Source organism: Tachypleus tridentatus, chromosome 13 (assembly GCF_004210375.1).
Source record: "Tachypleus tridentatus isolate NWPU-2018 chromosome 13, ASM421037v1, whole genome shotgun sequence".
Taxonomy (NCBI): domain Eukaryota; kingdom Metazoa; phylum Arthropoda; class Merostomata; order Xiphosura; family Limulidae; genus Tachypleus; species Tachypleus tridentatus.
In genome coordinates, this window is record NC_134837.1 from 147,772,233 (window position 1) to 147,789,750 (window position 17,518).

A 17,518-nucleotide genomic window follows, 5' to 3' on the forward strand; every position below is an offset into this window, starting at 1 on the left:
CGAAGTCAATGTTGGTTGCAAGAAGCCCGTATACTTTGTAAACAACACAAAAACAACTCCACATGGATAAGTAAATATAGATTTGGTAACATTATATCGCAGATCTTTTTTGGACTAGGCATGACCATATTGGTTATTTTTTAGGCGATAAAATGAAAGTTCGAGCCCGAGATATGTCGCTAAATAGCCTTCTCACTTTCAGTTGTAGGCGCTTTAGTAAGATGCTGTGTGGATTAAGATAAGTCTTGGAGGCAACTGATATTCAGTATCCCATTATAATCTTTACACAATTACTTATGTCAAGTGTGTATGTGTGTTTTCTTATAGCAAAGCCATATTAAACTATCTGCTGAGCCTACTGAGTGGAATCGAACCCCTGATTTTAGCGTTGTAGACCCGTACACTTACCGCTGTAACAGCGGGGAGAAGTGGTGTTGTTAACTGATTGTTTCAGAATATGCTGTGCCTGAATCTTCGAGTTTCTGATGTGGCCGCTTAACACAAATATCACAACAGGTGTTGTTCTGGTTGATGAAGTCCAATATACACCTTTATTATCTCTTCATGTATTATACATATATTTTGTACAAAGACTGACGTATTATGCGCTGTGTAACAGTACAAACTCATCTGTGGGCTTGTTACTTGCCAAGATGAGAACATCATTAGCTAGCTTATTATCATAACATAGGAAATCGCAGTGATTGTTTTTTACTCTATCTCTTTAAAGAATAGAGTTATGCCTACTTTTAATTTGAAAGTCTAGTCTCCATTATGTATGTGTGTGTGTGATATCGGATTTTATTAGTGAAAAAAAAACAATATTTTCAATAGTTCGGAACTTCAAAGAATTTCAGAAGAAAAAGTCATTGTTAGTTGTGACACAAAAAAAAATAATATTTATTGATCCAAAATATATGCTGTTATATAAATTGAGCACATGTTTGTTTCTGCAATATTTGTTCATCTTTGTCTTCAAAAAATTAACAGATAATATTCTAAACTTTAAAATGAAATGGATACGAAAGGTAACTTTTTAATTATTCAAACAACTTAGAACCATTGAGAAAAGCACAAGAGCTAAATAGATTCTTATTAGAGGCTTATCCTCGAATTTGATACCGAAACAAAGGAGTCGTTGAAATGGCTAGACAATACCTAGCTATTAGGTTTCACTTCTACAACCTAGTAACTGAACACAGGATAAGATTTCAATGCTATATTTTTAACAAAAAAAGGAATAATTAATTAAGTAAAAGTTTCTACGATAGGTACGATTCGATGTGTTATCTCGTACAAAAAGAACTAAATACAGTGTAATTACTGATTAGATTATAGTCTCTTGTCTTTTTCGCGAAGTAATAACTGGACGGTTGTTATGATTTTTATGTTATAATTCATCTATAAAACAAAATTAAACAACTATGGTATCAAATTTTCTCACTTCTTCAACAACTACTTGCTCGACACAAGTAGTTATTGCTTCTATATATCGTTTTGTTCATTAACAAATAGATGGACAATTAAAGTTCCAGTGTCTTACTTTATCCGTGATTAATGACTAAACAATAGAAGTTGCTGTTTCAGTGTCTCATATTGTCCATGATACATAAGAGGTCATGCAGTTATGGTCACTTTCCTCTATTGTGAAGAAGTAACACTTAATGTCTACTAGATGTTATTATTTCAGTGTTTTATTTTGTACGTAAACAGAAATGTGGACGAAGGTTATAAACATTGACATATCTTGTCCAATGTATGATATCGAAGTTGAACAAATAGAAACTATTGAATATTTCATTGTCTTATGTCGTCTTTGAGAAAATTCCCAGACACTTCTTTTGATGACAAGAAAATGACGAAACGTTATATTAACATTCAGTGCTTTATCTTGTTTATAAAAATAAAACAAAATCATTAAGACACACCATACTTGTTGAGAAATAAAATTTGTCGATTTATCGGAGAAACAGAAATTGAATGTTATGTATTTACATGTATAACATTTCTTAGGTTTACCTTTTGCCGAAGTCCTTCGTCTTTCTGCTTATTACACATAGCAAAATGTTGCAACTGCTATTAGGTTAATCAGGACAGAACATAAATGGATTTCACTCTTTTTGCGTAATTGCGACAATACGATACACCAACCAGTTAGTGCATTGAACAACTCCAGGCTTCAGTATTTTCCATTTTTATTGGTTTGTAATGTACGTGTGTATATTACTATAAAGCCTTGTAAACTCGCACTTAAACAAAGTCAAAAGAACCGTTTGGTTCAAGCTTACTACATAGACAACTAAATAAAATACCTACCATACGTGATCTTACCTATCTACCAAATCTGTAAAGCAAATTGTATAATGAAACAGAAGAATATATTTTAATATTACAACAAAGTAACAGTTAACCTAAATGCGAACTGTAAAGTGTAATGGAATAGCAATACTCTGATATTTATTGTAGTCTGCTTTCTTTTCGAAGTAAAATCTCATTGATTCGCAGGTATAACAACTAAAATACCTTTTATCACTATTGATAGCGTTCTTTGTAAGCAATTAACCATACGATAATGACTTTTTGTGGTATTTTGAAATTAGAATTTTCGAGCACTTTTTAAATACATTTGCATACTGGACGTATATTTTACAGAAATTACCCAAATACAAGTACGCTAAACTATTTGAAATACGATACATTTTGGTAAGTAAATTATTTACTCCTTTTAGTTTAACATTTTTATTGCTAGCTAGATAAAACGATTGTATAAAACAAGGTACTTTTCCATCAAAATTAAAAGTAAAATCATGTTATCATTTTCCGAGAGTTTAGTTTTAAGCTATATCGTTTCTTATAAAAAAAACAAAAAAAACAGCTAGGTCGTTTCAATGCCACGGGATGGATTTTTTTAATAAAAAGTTTAAGATGAGTGTGTCAATAGAAGTGTGTTAAGTCAATGGATGCTGGGATAAAAAATCTAAAAGGTGACTTTCAGTATAACAAGATAATAGTAACAGAAAAGCTTTACAATTTATTTTCGAATCTTTTGCCACTTACGCATCTCCTAAAACTAGGTATGTTGTTGCTTTCCATAGGGCACGTTTGCATTCGTACGTGCTATACCAAAATGACCTCTCACTCATGGTATGGATGAAAAACGTGCTACATTCCATAAATTACGATGAAGCGTGTGCTATGCTGAAATTGACCTGGGATTGCACAAAAAGTGGAAACTTTGGAACCTAATAAGATTATCAACATAAATTAGCGATAATGATGTACTTCGAAACAGGGGGCAAGAAAAGTCACATTCTCATAATGCCGTAGTTGCACATTGATGTACCGTTCCTAAGTTAATTCTAAACCAACTTAGGCTACAAAACTGGAAACTTTTATTAAGGACGTGTTTTACGTTTCTGTAAATGTGTGAAATGACCAGAATAGTGAAGGCTACGTTTGTTTTGTTAGACAGCTGTATCATCTGATGTTTTATAGCTGGGGGGGGAGTGAACGCTGAAAATCCACTAATGATTGTAATATACTTAACAACCTGAGATGTACGGAGTTTCAGCGAGGACTTTAAATGGAGTCATTTTGATAATGTGTTCCTTTGGTCAACCAAAGGTATTTGTTGAAAGAGAAAACTTGTTACAGATTTTATATTAGTTAGGAACGTTACCAAGTGAACCAAGAATTGGATTTTTTTACTTCTTTATTTTCCGCTTACATGTTGTTTTAGTTGATTATTTCACTGCAAAGAAAATATGCAGGTTTTAATTATATACTCATTGTTTGTTTTTTGAATTTCGCGCAAAACTACACGAGGGCTATCTGCGCTAGCCGTCCCTAATTTAGAAGTGTAGGTTACTTGAAAGAAATGCCATGTATTCTGAATGAGTACCCCGAGTACTTCTATCGTTGTATTTTTTGTCTTTAGTAAAAATATAGTTTTACAGATATTACTTTCAGTTTTGCAGGGTTTCGCCGTTATCTAAGTTCAATCTTAAATAATAATATTTTAAACACTGTGTTCCACTGACAACATAAAAATATAATACGAATATTTTTATTTTTGTTTACTGTTGATTTAAACATTTATTCCTACCTTTCTTAACACATTACGCAACTGTTACTCTTATATTTTATATCTGGTTATAAAATTGTTTCCAAGATTTAAAGGTTCGAAAACAATTAGAGAACTAGTAAGTTTCATTTCGTTTACGGCCCGGCATGGCCAGGTGGTTAAGACACTCGAATCGTAATCCGATGGTCGCGGGTTCGCATCCCCGTCCCACCAAACATGTTCGCCCTTTCAGTCGTGTGAGCGTTATAATGTTACGGTCAATTCCACTATTTGTTGGTAAAAGAGTACCCCAAGAGTCGGCGATGGGTGGTGATGACTAGCGGCCTACCCTCTAGCCTTACACTACTAAATTACGGACGGCTAGCGGAGATAGCCCTCGTGCAGCTTGCGCGAAATTCAAACCAAACAATTTAGTGTAATTGATTAATTGTCTGATATACTTTCCTGAATGTATCCTGCTTAGCTAGAAATAGCTTAACTCATTAACTACTTATAGTCTTTCTCGAGAAACGTTATGGTGAGTTTCTATACCGAAAATAACCAAATCAATATATAAGTGAACTCTGGAAATTCTGGAAATTTTGAATGAAAAGGTGCCATTGGACAAAGTGTGATTTACTACTTACGGTAATGAAATAAATATTGAACTAACTTTAATCAGCTTGGCTCTCACAGTTTGCCTATGATGGGGTTAACTGTAGCTCTAGCAAAAATCTGCTCAAACGATCTGAGCATGTTCCAAATCTCTAGAAACCTGACTTAATACGTGGAGAATTAAACTTAATCCTGATAGAAACCACGGCGGGTAACTTTGAGAAAAATTTAGTCTTCTCGCGCTAAAGCCTTGCTATCAAAAGCTCATATAATCCACGTCTGTAAAAGTTATACGATTGAAAGTAAACTTAGAACAAAAGTATCAATAATGTTTACAATACTTAGATAACTGATAACATGTCTGTAGGAGACGCTTGGTTATTGAGTTTGTTCTGACTGACAGTCAGATGTGCTACACTCAAGTGAGTTTCTATACATTCAAAACAACTTCTTCAGATCTCAAAAATACAGGTATATAAGTACTTTGTGATTACATTTCTTTCTCAATTTCTACAATAAAGGTTTAACTGTCGATCTACTGTGAAAGGTCTAATGAAGAAACATCAGTGCTACAGTTAACAAAATGAAATCAGAGACAAAAATTCTTCCCTGTTTGTATAACTTATAATCTCTAGTAAATGGTTATGTTTCTTTTATCAGCATTCAGTCACGTGACAGAACGGACCACAGAAGTTTGCTAAAGGGAAAAAGTATATTAAATCTTCAGTGCCTGTATATTTAATTCATGTGTGTGTTGTTAGTGTTGAATGCAGTTTTGAGACAAAAGTTGAAGATACTTATGAAAAATAAAATTAAAAATGGAATAAAAAAGCACCCTTGCTGGTTATATACTTCGAAGTATGTCCTGTTAATTTGTTTCTAAAGATGATAAAACTACATTATTGAAATGTTTTTTGACTAGACAATAGTTTTTCCATGGATAAGAATTAAGCACAGTACCTCAAACGTCGGCAATGAAGCACTTAATATAAGAAGTTATTCAACATTTTTGTTGTATGTTCCATATATTGCCTAACTTGCTTTGAAATAATATTTAATTATGTTTCGTATTTTCGATGTTGTGATTCGACGAATGCTTTCTGTGAATTCTCATATCATTTGTACAAATAACTTTACATCTTACCTCTCAGAGGTCAAATTAAAATATTGTTAAATGTATATTTAACACATGTGATTACACTGTGTAACAAAATTTTTACTTTTTCTTGTTCCTGTGCAGAAAGTGTTATTTCCCAATTGCTTATGCATAAAGTAAATGGAAAATACCTATTTTTCTCTTCAAACTTTGCTTTTGTGACGTGGGTAATGAAACTTTTAAATTTACCCATTTTCCAGAACATTCCAGGTAGATTCAGTGCTGAGTAGCTGATAGAGAATTTTCTCGAACTTACAAGAATTTTCAAGAACTTTCTAAATTTTGTAGAAGCCTCAAAGCTGTGCTACTCCATAACGTATATGAGTATCCGTCTCTTCCTCTGGCTCAATCGGTGCATCTCAAAGAGGAATACAACAGTGTCAAGACCTTGCTAGAAGCCTTGAAGTATGATGAATATGGCTGAGACGTCATCGTAAACTTCAAAATGGTGGCATTCCTGATGGGTCTCCAAGGAGACTTTACCAAGTTTCCCTGTTATCTTTGTCTTTGGGACAGCAGGGACACTGAAGTACACTACGCACTGGCCACAACGGACCGAGTTCTCTGTGTGTGTGTGTGAGGGGGAGGCACAATGTTAAGTGTGAGCCACTTGTAGACTTCCAGAAGATGTTGTTCCAACCATTGCACATAAAATTGGGTCTTATGAAACAATTTGTCACAGCTCTTAATAAGGAGTCAGCGGCCTTCAAGCACCTTCGAAACTTCTTCCTTAAGATGTCTGAGGCAAAGGTCAGAGCTGGTGTCTTCGTTGGACCACAAATGAAGAAGATCCTGGAGTGCATAGAATTCCCGAAGAAGCTCAATAGGAAGGAAAGAAAAAGCTTGGGGCAGCTTTTGTATTCGTTCGGGGCTTCTTGGTCATTCACAAGGCCGAAAATGATACGGAATTTTTTGAGGCTCTGGTGAATAATTACGGTAAAATGGGATGCAGGATGTCCCTGAAAGTCCATGTCCTTGACGCTCATCTTGATAATTTCAAAGAGAAAATGGGAGAACACTTAGAGGAGCAAGGCGAGCGCTTCCACCAAGATATACTGTACTTTGAACTCCACTACCGAGAAGCGTATAACGAAAACATGATGGGAGACTATATTTGGGGGCTGATACGTGAAAGTTATTTACATTACAGTCGCAAATCTCAAGAAACTACTTACTTCTAAACATTTTTGTTCATTTTTGTATAACTTTAGTATAAATACATGTAAATCTTGACTCATATGTTGTTTTATTCAGACTTTATGCAAATTAAAATGTGCAAATTTGCTCGTTTTTACATAGAAAATAGGTTAATTTCTAAATTTCATTATCCAGGTCACAAAAACAAAGTTTGAAGGAAATAACGGCCATTTTCTGCACTTTTGCAACGTAAGCAATTAAGAAATAACACATACTATCCAGGAACAAAGTTTGTGTTTCATAGTGTTATTCATACTGGAAGGATTAGTATAGTACTAAACACTTTAGAATAATTTATGTTAGGGAAACAATCGAAAAGAAAAAAAAATATGTGGAACATCATTGGGTATATGCGAATATAAATATTTAATGTGTTTAGTACTCAATATACTTAAAGTGAAGTTATACGAATAAAATATGTATTCAACAAGTGAAAGAAATAAGCACATATATTAAGCTATAAATTTGGTATGAAGGAAAACTACGAACATGTATCACACTGTAAATCAGGCATGAGGAAAGACTACGTCTATGTATTAAACTGTAGATCTGTCAAGGGGAAGGACTAATTACATATAGTAAACTGTAAAGTCAACATGGGGAAAGACTACGTGCATGTAATAAAGTGAAAATCTAACATGACTAATGACTACATACATCTACTAAACTAGTCAAATTCAGCATGAGAAAAAATTATGTATATACATATGTAAGTCTGATACGAGGAAAGAAGACAGTATATTACAGCAAATACAACACAGTAAAGACGAAGAATATATCTCAAGCTGTAAATCTAGTCTATTAGTTGCTCTGAGCTAGTCGTTTCTCAACGGCCATGTCTAATGTGTTGTTTTTCTATTAAATAATTTATTGCACTTTCGTGATAAATCCTTTCATGATAAATATCTTTTCATGGGAACAGATAGAATGAGAATGTGAATGTGTTGTGCTTAAATATAAAGAAAGACGCTGAGATTTGTTCGAAACTTGATTTTCGTCTTGTATATATATTTACTTATGCGTTATCCAAAATTTACAACTAAGCTTGTGTTGTGACTTATGTAAGCGTTGGCTAAGTATTACAACAGTCAATATTTTTTCTTTTGAAATAAAAATACTACTAGGGTACTCGTGGCCAAACATTGCGTAGAATATATGAAAGTCTCTGTGTTAATTTTGCATGTTACGAGTTATGCTATTTAATTGTGTGAATTAGGTATGTTTTACATTTCTTACCTATAAATGCTCCATCTTATTTACAGACGATATTATTGCAAGATGGACGAAATAATATAAATAATTATCTTACGTTCTTGCATATTAACGATAAAAAATTCGATTTTTTTTCAAACTCTCAAATGAGCTATGTTAAAATAATTTAAATAAGGAAGTCTGTCGAGTAGCAGGTTGTGACAGTAAGAGAAATTATTAGAGTTTCCATTTGCAATTCAACATATGTATTTTATATTTTTATAGAAATTTAAATAGGTTGACTTTTTCAAATTTACGCTTAGTATTCAGTTAAAATATGTTAAAGTAACATTAATTTTGGTATTATTCAAGGTATTGTAACATTTATTGCGGAAACGTTTTTTGTTTATACGTTTTACACAAGGCTATACAAGGGCTATCTGCACACAGCAGGCTCTAATTTTGAACTGGTATACTAAAGGGAAGGCAGGTAGTCAAAAGTAACCTCCTTAACTCTTGGGTAACTCTTGTCTGATCGAATAGAGGGAGTTGACCGTAACTCTTATAGTGTGTGTCCTCATGATTCGTTAGAGAACGCATTTTCGCGACAACGGGTCGCGGGACAAAGTCCCTCGAATTCACAGTGCACAGTTCAGGCATGATAACCATTAGGCTATCCGCAGCCTAACTACGAAAAAAAAAAAACCACAAAAAGCGTGTGGAATCGTCTCGAATTTAGACCCCAATTTCATAAGTTCGTGGTACTGTTTTAAGATATTTTATTGAAAAATAATTTGTTTGAAATTTGTCTACAGTACACGCATAAACCGTGGGCCTTATCAACGAAAAGAAGCATTTTTACGCCGAAAATAATATCTTTTATATAAAAGTAGCATTTCTTCCTTCAATTAATGATTTTGTAATAGTCGAAGTATGAAAACATTATTTAATAAGTACTTTTTTCTTTTGCTTCCTAATAGTGTATCGTTGATGAATGAAAGGTAAAGTTATTTTTAATATAACAAAACAGCCTTCAGTTATTTAACATTAAGAACGTAATTCATGTTTTGTTATTTATTTGTTTATTTTATTAACTAATTAATCAATTAATTTGACTTTAATCGAAAAAGAGAGATAGAGATTTAACACATAAAAGACTACACACATGTATTGAACTAATATATAAAGTGGTAACACAAGGAAAGGCAATATATATAATGTAAAACTGTAAATCTAATCTCTTTCAATTATTTTAATACATTCGTTTCTTAACGGCTATGTTAAATATCGCTAATCCAGTTAAAAGTCGTATCTTTGAATTATCTCACATGTGTAAGAGAGGTTTGATAAATCAGGTTCTAATAGTTTGTTTTATTAATCAAAACTAGCAGGGTCCATCCCTTTCATTTCAGGAGAAAATGGATGATCCAGTTGCCACGAGCGTAAACACTCAGCGGAAATTATATTTTACGTGCTAACTGAGGATTCACTTTTACGAGAAACACAAACATCAGAACACTTTCTGTTAGCGTTTTGTATACGAGGTACAATAACCAAAACCTGTAAAAATAAATACATTTCATATCAAAACGCTTACACTTTCCCTAAATAAATGTAATTTATAGATTATACCATATAAATTGTTGTTGTTTTTTTTACTTTTTTAGTTCCTTTTGATGATTAGTTAGGTTCCACTTAGAAATATTGTGAACCACTTACTACAGTGTTGAGATAAAATGTTGGTCAAAATTACGATCTTTATCTGATTTTTAATATCTTTTGTAACAGTACTGGGACTAACATGTGTTATGTGGAAGTATATTCTTAATTACTGAAAAGAAGTTCACCTCATTTAAACATGAACTTTTTAGTCTTTCTAATTCTAGCTAGTCATTGAACATTTAACGTTCATCACCACGTGTTAAGTACAAAAACTAAAGATGGCTACTCTGGAAAATTAATAGATTGGCAATAAATTAAAAACGTATTACTGAAAAAATAAAACCATTATGAGTTATATACATATTAAACAAATCTAAAAACATAATAATTGTCATAAAATATGACAGCTAACAAATACTATGCACCACTAATTGAATACTTAATCAGTTACCCATGACAACAAAAGGCACAGGTTGTACATAAGTTACTTAAAATGTAACTAACTCAATTAAAAGTTTTATATCTACGTTATCCCACATTTTAAAGAGAAGTTTGATAAATAATGTTCTAATGATTTGTTTTATTCTTCACATACATTAAAAATAGCAGGGTTCATCACTCGTTCCAGCTCCGGTGAGGATGAATGATCTAGCTACCACAATCGTAAAAAAACTCGGCGAAAATGATACTTATATGCTAACTGCCGCATTCAGTAAGCCTTGCTGCTGCTTTTACAGGAAACATGCTTGTTGACAGATATTAATTTCCAGCTCTCGCTTTTACATGAGAACTAGAAATGGGTTGAGCTGGCTGGCTCCTAGTAAAACGCCGAGTAACATATTAAGGTTGACGTAACCACTAGCGGCTTGTCAGGCTTCATATTTCTTAATCTATCTGAAGAAATCTGCATACACAGGCTACATGATGCAATAGCTGACTTAGCAGTGGATAACCGATTCTCTGAAAGGTCTGACATAGCTGTCTCACAGGTCGCCTTGTAGCACTAACAACATGATGAACGATTCGTGAAATTGAATTTCAACTAAAAAGTGCCAAAGTACGTTTGTTGTTTCGTTCTAACGAGAAATGACGTTTGTAAAAATACGTACAGCTGCTGTCAGATGGGATTTTAGCCAAAATCATTTCCCTATATAGTTGTCCCTTAACATTGTTTTCAGTTCTTTCTCTCTTTTTTTCATGCATTATATCGAGATTTTCATTTCAATTGCTTGGAAAAAAAACAACTCATAATCAACTCTTAAAAACATATAAGGTTTTAAATAAGTACTTCAGCGTATACATTAACAGAAACCAAACAAAAATATAGAAAAATACTATTTAAGAGTTCAAGATGAAACCCAACTGTGAAAAACGTATATTGACTGTAAAAAGCCTGAAAAGAGTAGCTAAGAAAAACAAACAAACAAAAGCACTTGGATGCATAAAAAAATATCCTAGATTTAGCAAAACCTTTCATGTCTATACTTCAATTACTTGATATGAGATTGCATTTAATATAAATTTATAACTCTAAGATGTAGATAGAAACTCGGCCAAGTCTTTGCAAATGAAAAATTTTCTTTTTTCTTACGTTTTAATATCTATATTAAATGTTCAAGGTAAACAATTCAGTTTGAAACATCACACACACTTAAAAAATCAATATTCAATTAGTCTTTTCTTAAACCGCAACTAAATCACTAGATATCAAAAACTTTATCAGTTGGTAATTACTCTCGTTTGTAAGTCTTGAAAATATCATTCTTCCGAAATCTGAAGTCAGAGTCAAATGAAAATCTTTAATGAGTAATGTTTTACAAAACAAAATGTTACAATAATGGTGTTTTTTAAAAATACCATCAATAATGTAAAAATCTTCACACCTTTATACACTCACTATATCCTACTAATTTGATTACATATTCACATCTAAATTTTTCACCGTCATTACGGTCATGTCTCAGCACAAATTACATTCTAGAATTTCCAAAAAGACTAGTTTTTTATTGTTTTTTGTCATTCAATTTTGCAAACTCCTTTTCGTTCTTCTAGTTTTGTAGTAATTTGCAAATTATCACAAATATACATATATTTGAAATATCTCATCACGTTTACAAGGTAACTATTAGGCTTTTGTGGCTTAAACTTCTCAATCTAAAATGACTTTTTTTCTATCGCCTTCGAATAATTTTTATTGCTTGATCTGCCACCAAACTCAACGTGTATATTTAAATTTATTTATAGTATGGTTTGGAATCAGTTGCAGTTTAAAATTTACGTATTTACGTTATCTTCCAGTCTTAATATTTTTCTAAGATGTATTTTTCTTTTAGCAGAGTTGAAATGCCTTTCTATTTTATAATACTCTATTGTTAGTCTTTGAAAGGCACCATTCAAAGAACTAAGTTTTTGAGTAGCATAAAAACAGAGGTATGTTTCAGTCGTGTAAAGCAATAAATAAATTGTACCCTTTTTTCTCCTCTTAAATCTAAATTGTGTTTTTATTTTCTCGTCACAGCTTTGATGAATTTACAAAATATTTTGAATGATGCTGTCAACTTATACTCTTTTAATGCGATTAACTTAGTTGACAAAAGCCTATTGATGACTCAAAGCAAATGTAAAAAATAAACGTATTATTATGAAAATATGTATCAGTGAATAATCTACATCATTCTTCATTCATAGGTTCCAAGTATTTGGCATGCAGCTATGTTGTGATGGTATTTAGGAAATGAATAACTGTTTTATTGTCTTTTCAAAACAATTTGAAATTTTTTTTCAAAAAAGTTATTTGAAGTTAAGCACAAAGCGGGCTAACTATGTCCTACCCACCACGAGTACAGAAACCAGGTTTCTAGTGTTATAAGTCTGCAGACATGTCGCTGTGCTTCTGGAGACATAACACAGAGAGACTCAGTACAAGACACTTAAAGTTTCGCTAATACTGTTCTTACTGTTGCGCTTTTCAAAGTGGTATTAATTTTCTTTTTGTTGGATTCAAATTTAGAGAAGGTACTATAAAAAAAGTTCGAGTGTGTAATATAAGATTTATACTGAATAAAACACCTAAATAGATATATTGTAATGTTTGTTTGTTTTTATTAATAAAGCACCTAAGAATATTTTGCAAAATGTGATGATGAATGAAACATTTAGTACTTTGCTTAACCCATGTAGTTTACTATAAGCGTCTCATGCAAGGTTTTGGATTTCCGTGTTGAATCCTTCTTCAAGTCTGTCTTTTGTGATACGAAGGAAAAAATAAGACAGTAGCGCGGCTCTCACGGAGAGTTCTTCATCTGTAAGGAATTTTGATTAGTCATGAGATGGTAGTTAAATCCTATTATTACATTTTTGTAAGACATGGTTGTAGATGTTGTTAACTTCTAGGTCAAAGTACTGGTTCAGTTTTAGTTTACTAATCTTTCTTTAAGGTGCTTCTCTTAGTTTTGTATATCTCTAGCTTTGTTTGGTTTAGTGTGTTTTGAATTTCGCACAAAGCTACACAAGGGCTATCTGCGCTACCCGTCCCTAATTTTGCAGTGTAAGACTAGAGGGAAAGCAGCTAATAATCACCACCCACCGCCAACTCTTGGGCTACTCTTTTACCAACGAATAGTGGGATTGACCGTAACATTACAATGTCCCCACGGATGAAAGGGCGAGCATGTTTAGTGTGACGGGGATTCGAACCCGCGACCCTCTGATTACGAGTCAAGTTTTCTTTGTTGTAAGAGTATTCAGCGATGGTAGTATTTTCTTATAGTGTTTTTTTTTTTAATTACTGTGTTCTTTCAAAAAAAATAATTAACCTATTGTCATGAATATATAACTTAGGTTTAGGAAAACAGTAAGTAAATATTTTTTTCGAAAAGTTTTGCTTATTAGATTGAATTACTGTTTCAGTAAGTGCTTCAGGTAAGTATTATCTTGAAAAGTATTACAAGTAAAACACCTGAGTACACATCGTCTAGGGTGAAGCGCAGATTAAAATGATGTAGTATCTTTCTTCGGTTTGGTAAGAGATAAAAACGTTAAGATAGTCCCTAGTGGATTTAGCTACGCTACAATTACAGACATATGTCGCACCAATTTGATTTTTCTAACTATTGCTTGCGTTGGCTTCTGGACTGCTGTGAATAAGTTTCTTTTGTGTGAGATGTTAAAGAATTAAAAGGCAATTCTTTAAATAGATATACTGTTCAGTTGTAATAACGTATTAATGTTTCTACTTTGTAGTCATCGTTGCTGTTGTTTTAAATTAAGCAAAAAGCTACACAATGGGCTATCTATACTCTGCCCGCCAGGAATATCGAAACCCGATTTTCAGAGTTGTAAATCCAGAGGCATGCCGCTGTACTACTGAGTCAACGAATGCATGTTTCTTGTCATATTGATGAATTTTAAGTATGTGTTTTTCTTTTCTTCACAGCTTTCATACGTGTACTTCAAGTATTTTTGTATTCTCAACACCTATAAAGCCAGGCATGGCCAGGTGGTTAAGGCACTCGACTCGTAATCTGAGGGTCACGGGTTCGAATCCCCGTCACACTAAACATGCTCGCCCTTTCAGGCGAAGTAGCATTATATTGTGACGGCCAATCCCACTCACTATTCGTTGGTGAAAGAGTAGCCCAAGAGTTGACGGTGGGTGGTGACGACTAGCTACCTTCCCTCTAATCTTACACTGCTAGATTAGGGACGGCTAGCGCAGATAGCCCTCGAGTAGCTTTGCGCGAAATTCAAACCTAACCTTTCATAAACTAATCTTAATTTGAATAACATTATATCTTTTTTTTTAGGTTATATATTAATAGATAGTTTACAAACAAACATTCAGAAAAAAGTGCGTTTTAAAATGTCAAAAATTCAATTATTTAATATAATGAAATAATTACAATATATTAAATTGTAGTTTAATTTAGAGAATCTCTAAACAGACTATAAACAACGCTGCATATAAGTGAAAGACTGGGTCTCGTGTTTTTGTTTTGTCGTTTTTTGCAACACATGAAACATATTTTGAAAGTATTCATTTTGCTTTGGTTCATATTAAGATAATATAGTGGTTGTTTCATTGTAATATTTCTTTTCAGTCCTAGCAAATAGGTCGAATGTTTATTATTATTCTTTGCTTATTGACAAGTTTCATACTAACAACTATAGCGTAAGTTTCCAATTGTAGACCTTCGGAAACTAGTACTCGCTCAAAAGACGTTTACTAACAGACTTTGATGAAACAGTATAATTTTCAATACAATTATTTTTACGTATAACACCTAGATAAGAACTTTGAGGACAACCATAGTTTCAGACGTCTGTCTTCATTTTAGATTCGTAAAGACATTCTACATAACTCTCTACCATTTAACCGAAGTGCAGTAAATTCTATAATTAGACAGTATTTTACCAACAATTTTTGGGAGCGTAGTATAGCCCAAGCTCATAGAAAATATTATTTTCTCTTGCAGTCACATTCTCAAGATGAGAACACTCCTATGATTGTTCTGAAATAAACTTATGTTACAAATTGATTGATAACTTGTCAGCCGACCATTTAATGTTGCTTTTTAGTGATATATATATTTATATATTTTCGCCATTAACTTCAAGCAATAGCGCAATATTAACGAGTTCATTCTTGGAGTTTAAACCTTAAATTATTAATTTATTTTGTTTGCAATTCACCATCGGTTAGGTCCACATATTTCATCGCTGTGAGTAACAACACGTTTTTTTGCCTGTTACAATAATCACTGTAAAGCTGGACAAATAAAAATTGATAAAATTTATTCATTTTTTTACGTAAACTGTATAAAGAACTCCATTAGTAATTAGCGTAATTAATTGAGAAACTGGAGGTTTTGGTTAGTGTTTTGTACAACTCGTATGTTACCAACAAACTCGTGAGATGAGCTATCACAATTTAGCACACATACGTTTAAAAAAGTATATAAATTCTTTATGAATTCCAGGAGTAATTCTGGTTTAAAATCTAATTCTGTAAATCATAAGAATTCTTTTATTATTGATATTATTTTAGGCGAAAAATAGTTTCAACAAGAAACTCCTAGATACAAGTCTCAACTTCCGTAATTTAAGGATTACAAACCATTTCTAATCGCTTTTTCAAAATCACCCAATAATGTTAACCAACGTCATTATTGCAACATACAGTAATTTCGGTATGATAAAACTGAAGAAAAAACATTTTAAAGTTTACATCACCATACCTTTTCTGAACAATAAACCTCTATGATTTTAGCTATCGAGATCTCATTAGTGACATTGTTTAGAAGATCAGATATTTTGAGCACGTATATGCAAGCGTACCTTCTTTTTCCCTGGTTGCCTCCTCTTCCAAACTACTTGGGTAACTAGCAACAGGACTGATTATTGGCGGTTGAGTGATCGTTGGGAGCAACAAGTGACTGGGAAGTCCTGAGGCGAAGAAATTGTTTCCCGAAAACGGAAAAGGAAAACGGCCAGATAAAGAACGGGGAAAAGGGATGAAAGGATGGGATATGGTGGTAGGAAAGCTAAAACTTTCTTCGTTGGAGAAGGATTTTGATACAAACTCTGTCAATTGCTCCATCTTGTTTATTTTGGTGCGTGTTAGTAAATGAGTCTCCGTTCCGAAAGATGATATATTATTTTGCCACTGTGTCCAATTATTTTTTGTTTTTTAACTTTCGGGACTTTTAAACAATAAAATTATTCTAGAAGCTCCATGTTATTATATTTTGGGATATTATTTAAATCTCCACTTCATATTTTGTTCTACTGAAACAAAAGCCATTACGCACTTCTCGGTTAAATAGGTCCTTGTTTCACAAATTACCTCGTAACAGTTAAGAGAATCTAGGATATATAAAATATCTCGAAACCATTTTTTCGCCAATCGTTCACAGGAAAAATATAAATGTTTTCGTTTAATAAAATTTTTTTTTTGGTTTAACAGTCATGCCATCAGATACAGTTTATGTATGACATTTGATATTATTAATGTTCGTGTTATAATGAGAACAGCATATAACAACAGACAAAGGAGAATGAGCGAAAAGTACTTGATGAAAAATACCGACCTTAAATGAAACGCCACCAAACAACCCACTGTCTAATAAGATAACTTAAAAAAACGTGCCGTACTTTCTCTGGCTCCTACGACCAGTTTAAGAATAGATAAGGACGCCGCTTACTTATATATATCAACCAAACCTAATCGTGTTATTTACTCCACGTTTTCTCGGCCATTCGCAGTTCGTCACCAGCCTCGATATCGCTGATTGGTTGTCTCGTTTTACTTAGTTTAAACTGGGCATGAGCAACTCTTAGTTCACTTGAGTCAAAGCAGAAGTTTCTAAGATCTTCGTATTTCCTCTAAACTCGGACAAATAATAAGTCATTCATGCTAACATTCAAAAATAATTCGGTTAACTTCAAAATTAATTTTTGTTGTAGTTTAAATTTCAGTATTAATTTCAGAAATACTTTGTTAATATTTTACTCTAGCGTTCATAAAATCCATAAGGAAACGTGTTGAATCTAATAGGCTGCAAAATGTGTATACAATTACTGCATATAAATGTATCACTGTAATTTTATACACTAGTTCTACAATTATTTATTCG

The 17,518-nt window shown here is 32.8% G+C and overlaps 1 protein-coding gene across 1 annotated transcript in view; it reads right to left on the reverse strand.

Moving 5' to 3' along the window:
* Positions 1 to 17,037, reverse strand: part of LOC143239566 (ALX homeobox protein 1-like) — a 38,088-nt gene extending 21,051 nt beyond the window's left edge. The window contains exon 1 of the mRNA XM_076480760.1: positions 16,221 to 17,037. Within this exon, the coding sequence (XP_076336875.1) occupies positions 16,221 to 16,482 (262 nt within the window). The 5' untranslated portion in view covers positions 16,483 to 17,037. The remainder of the gene's footprint in view (positions 1 to 16,220) is intronic.
* Positions 17,038 to 17,518: the final 481 nt, after the last annotated feature.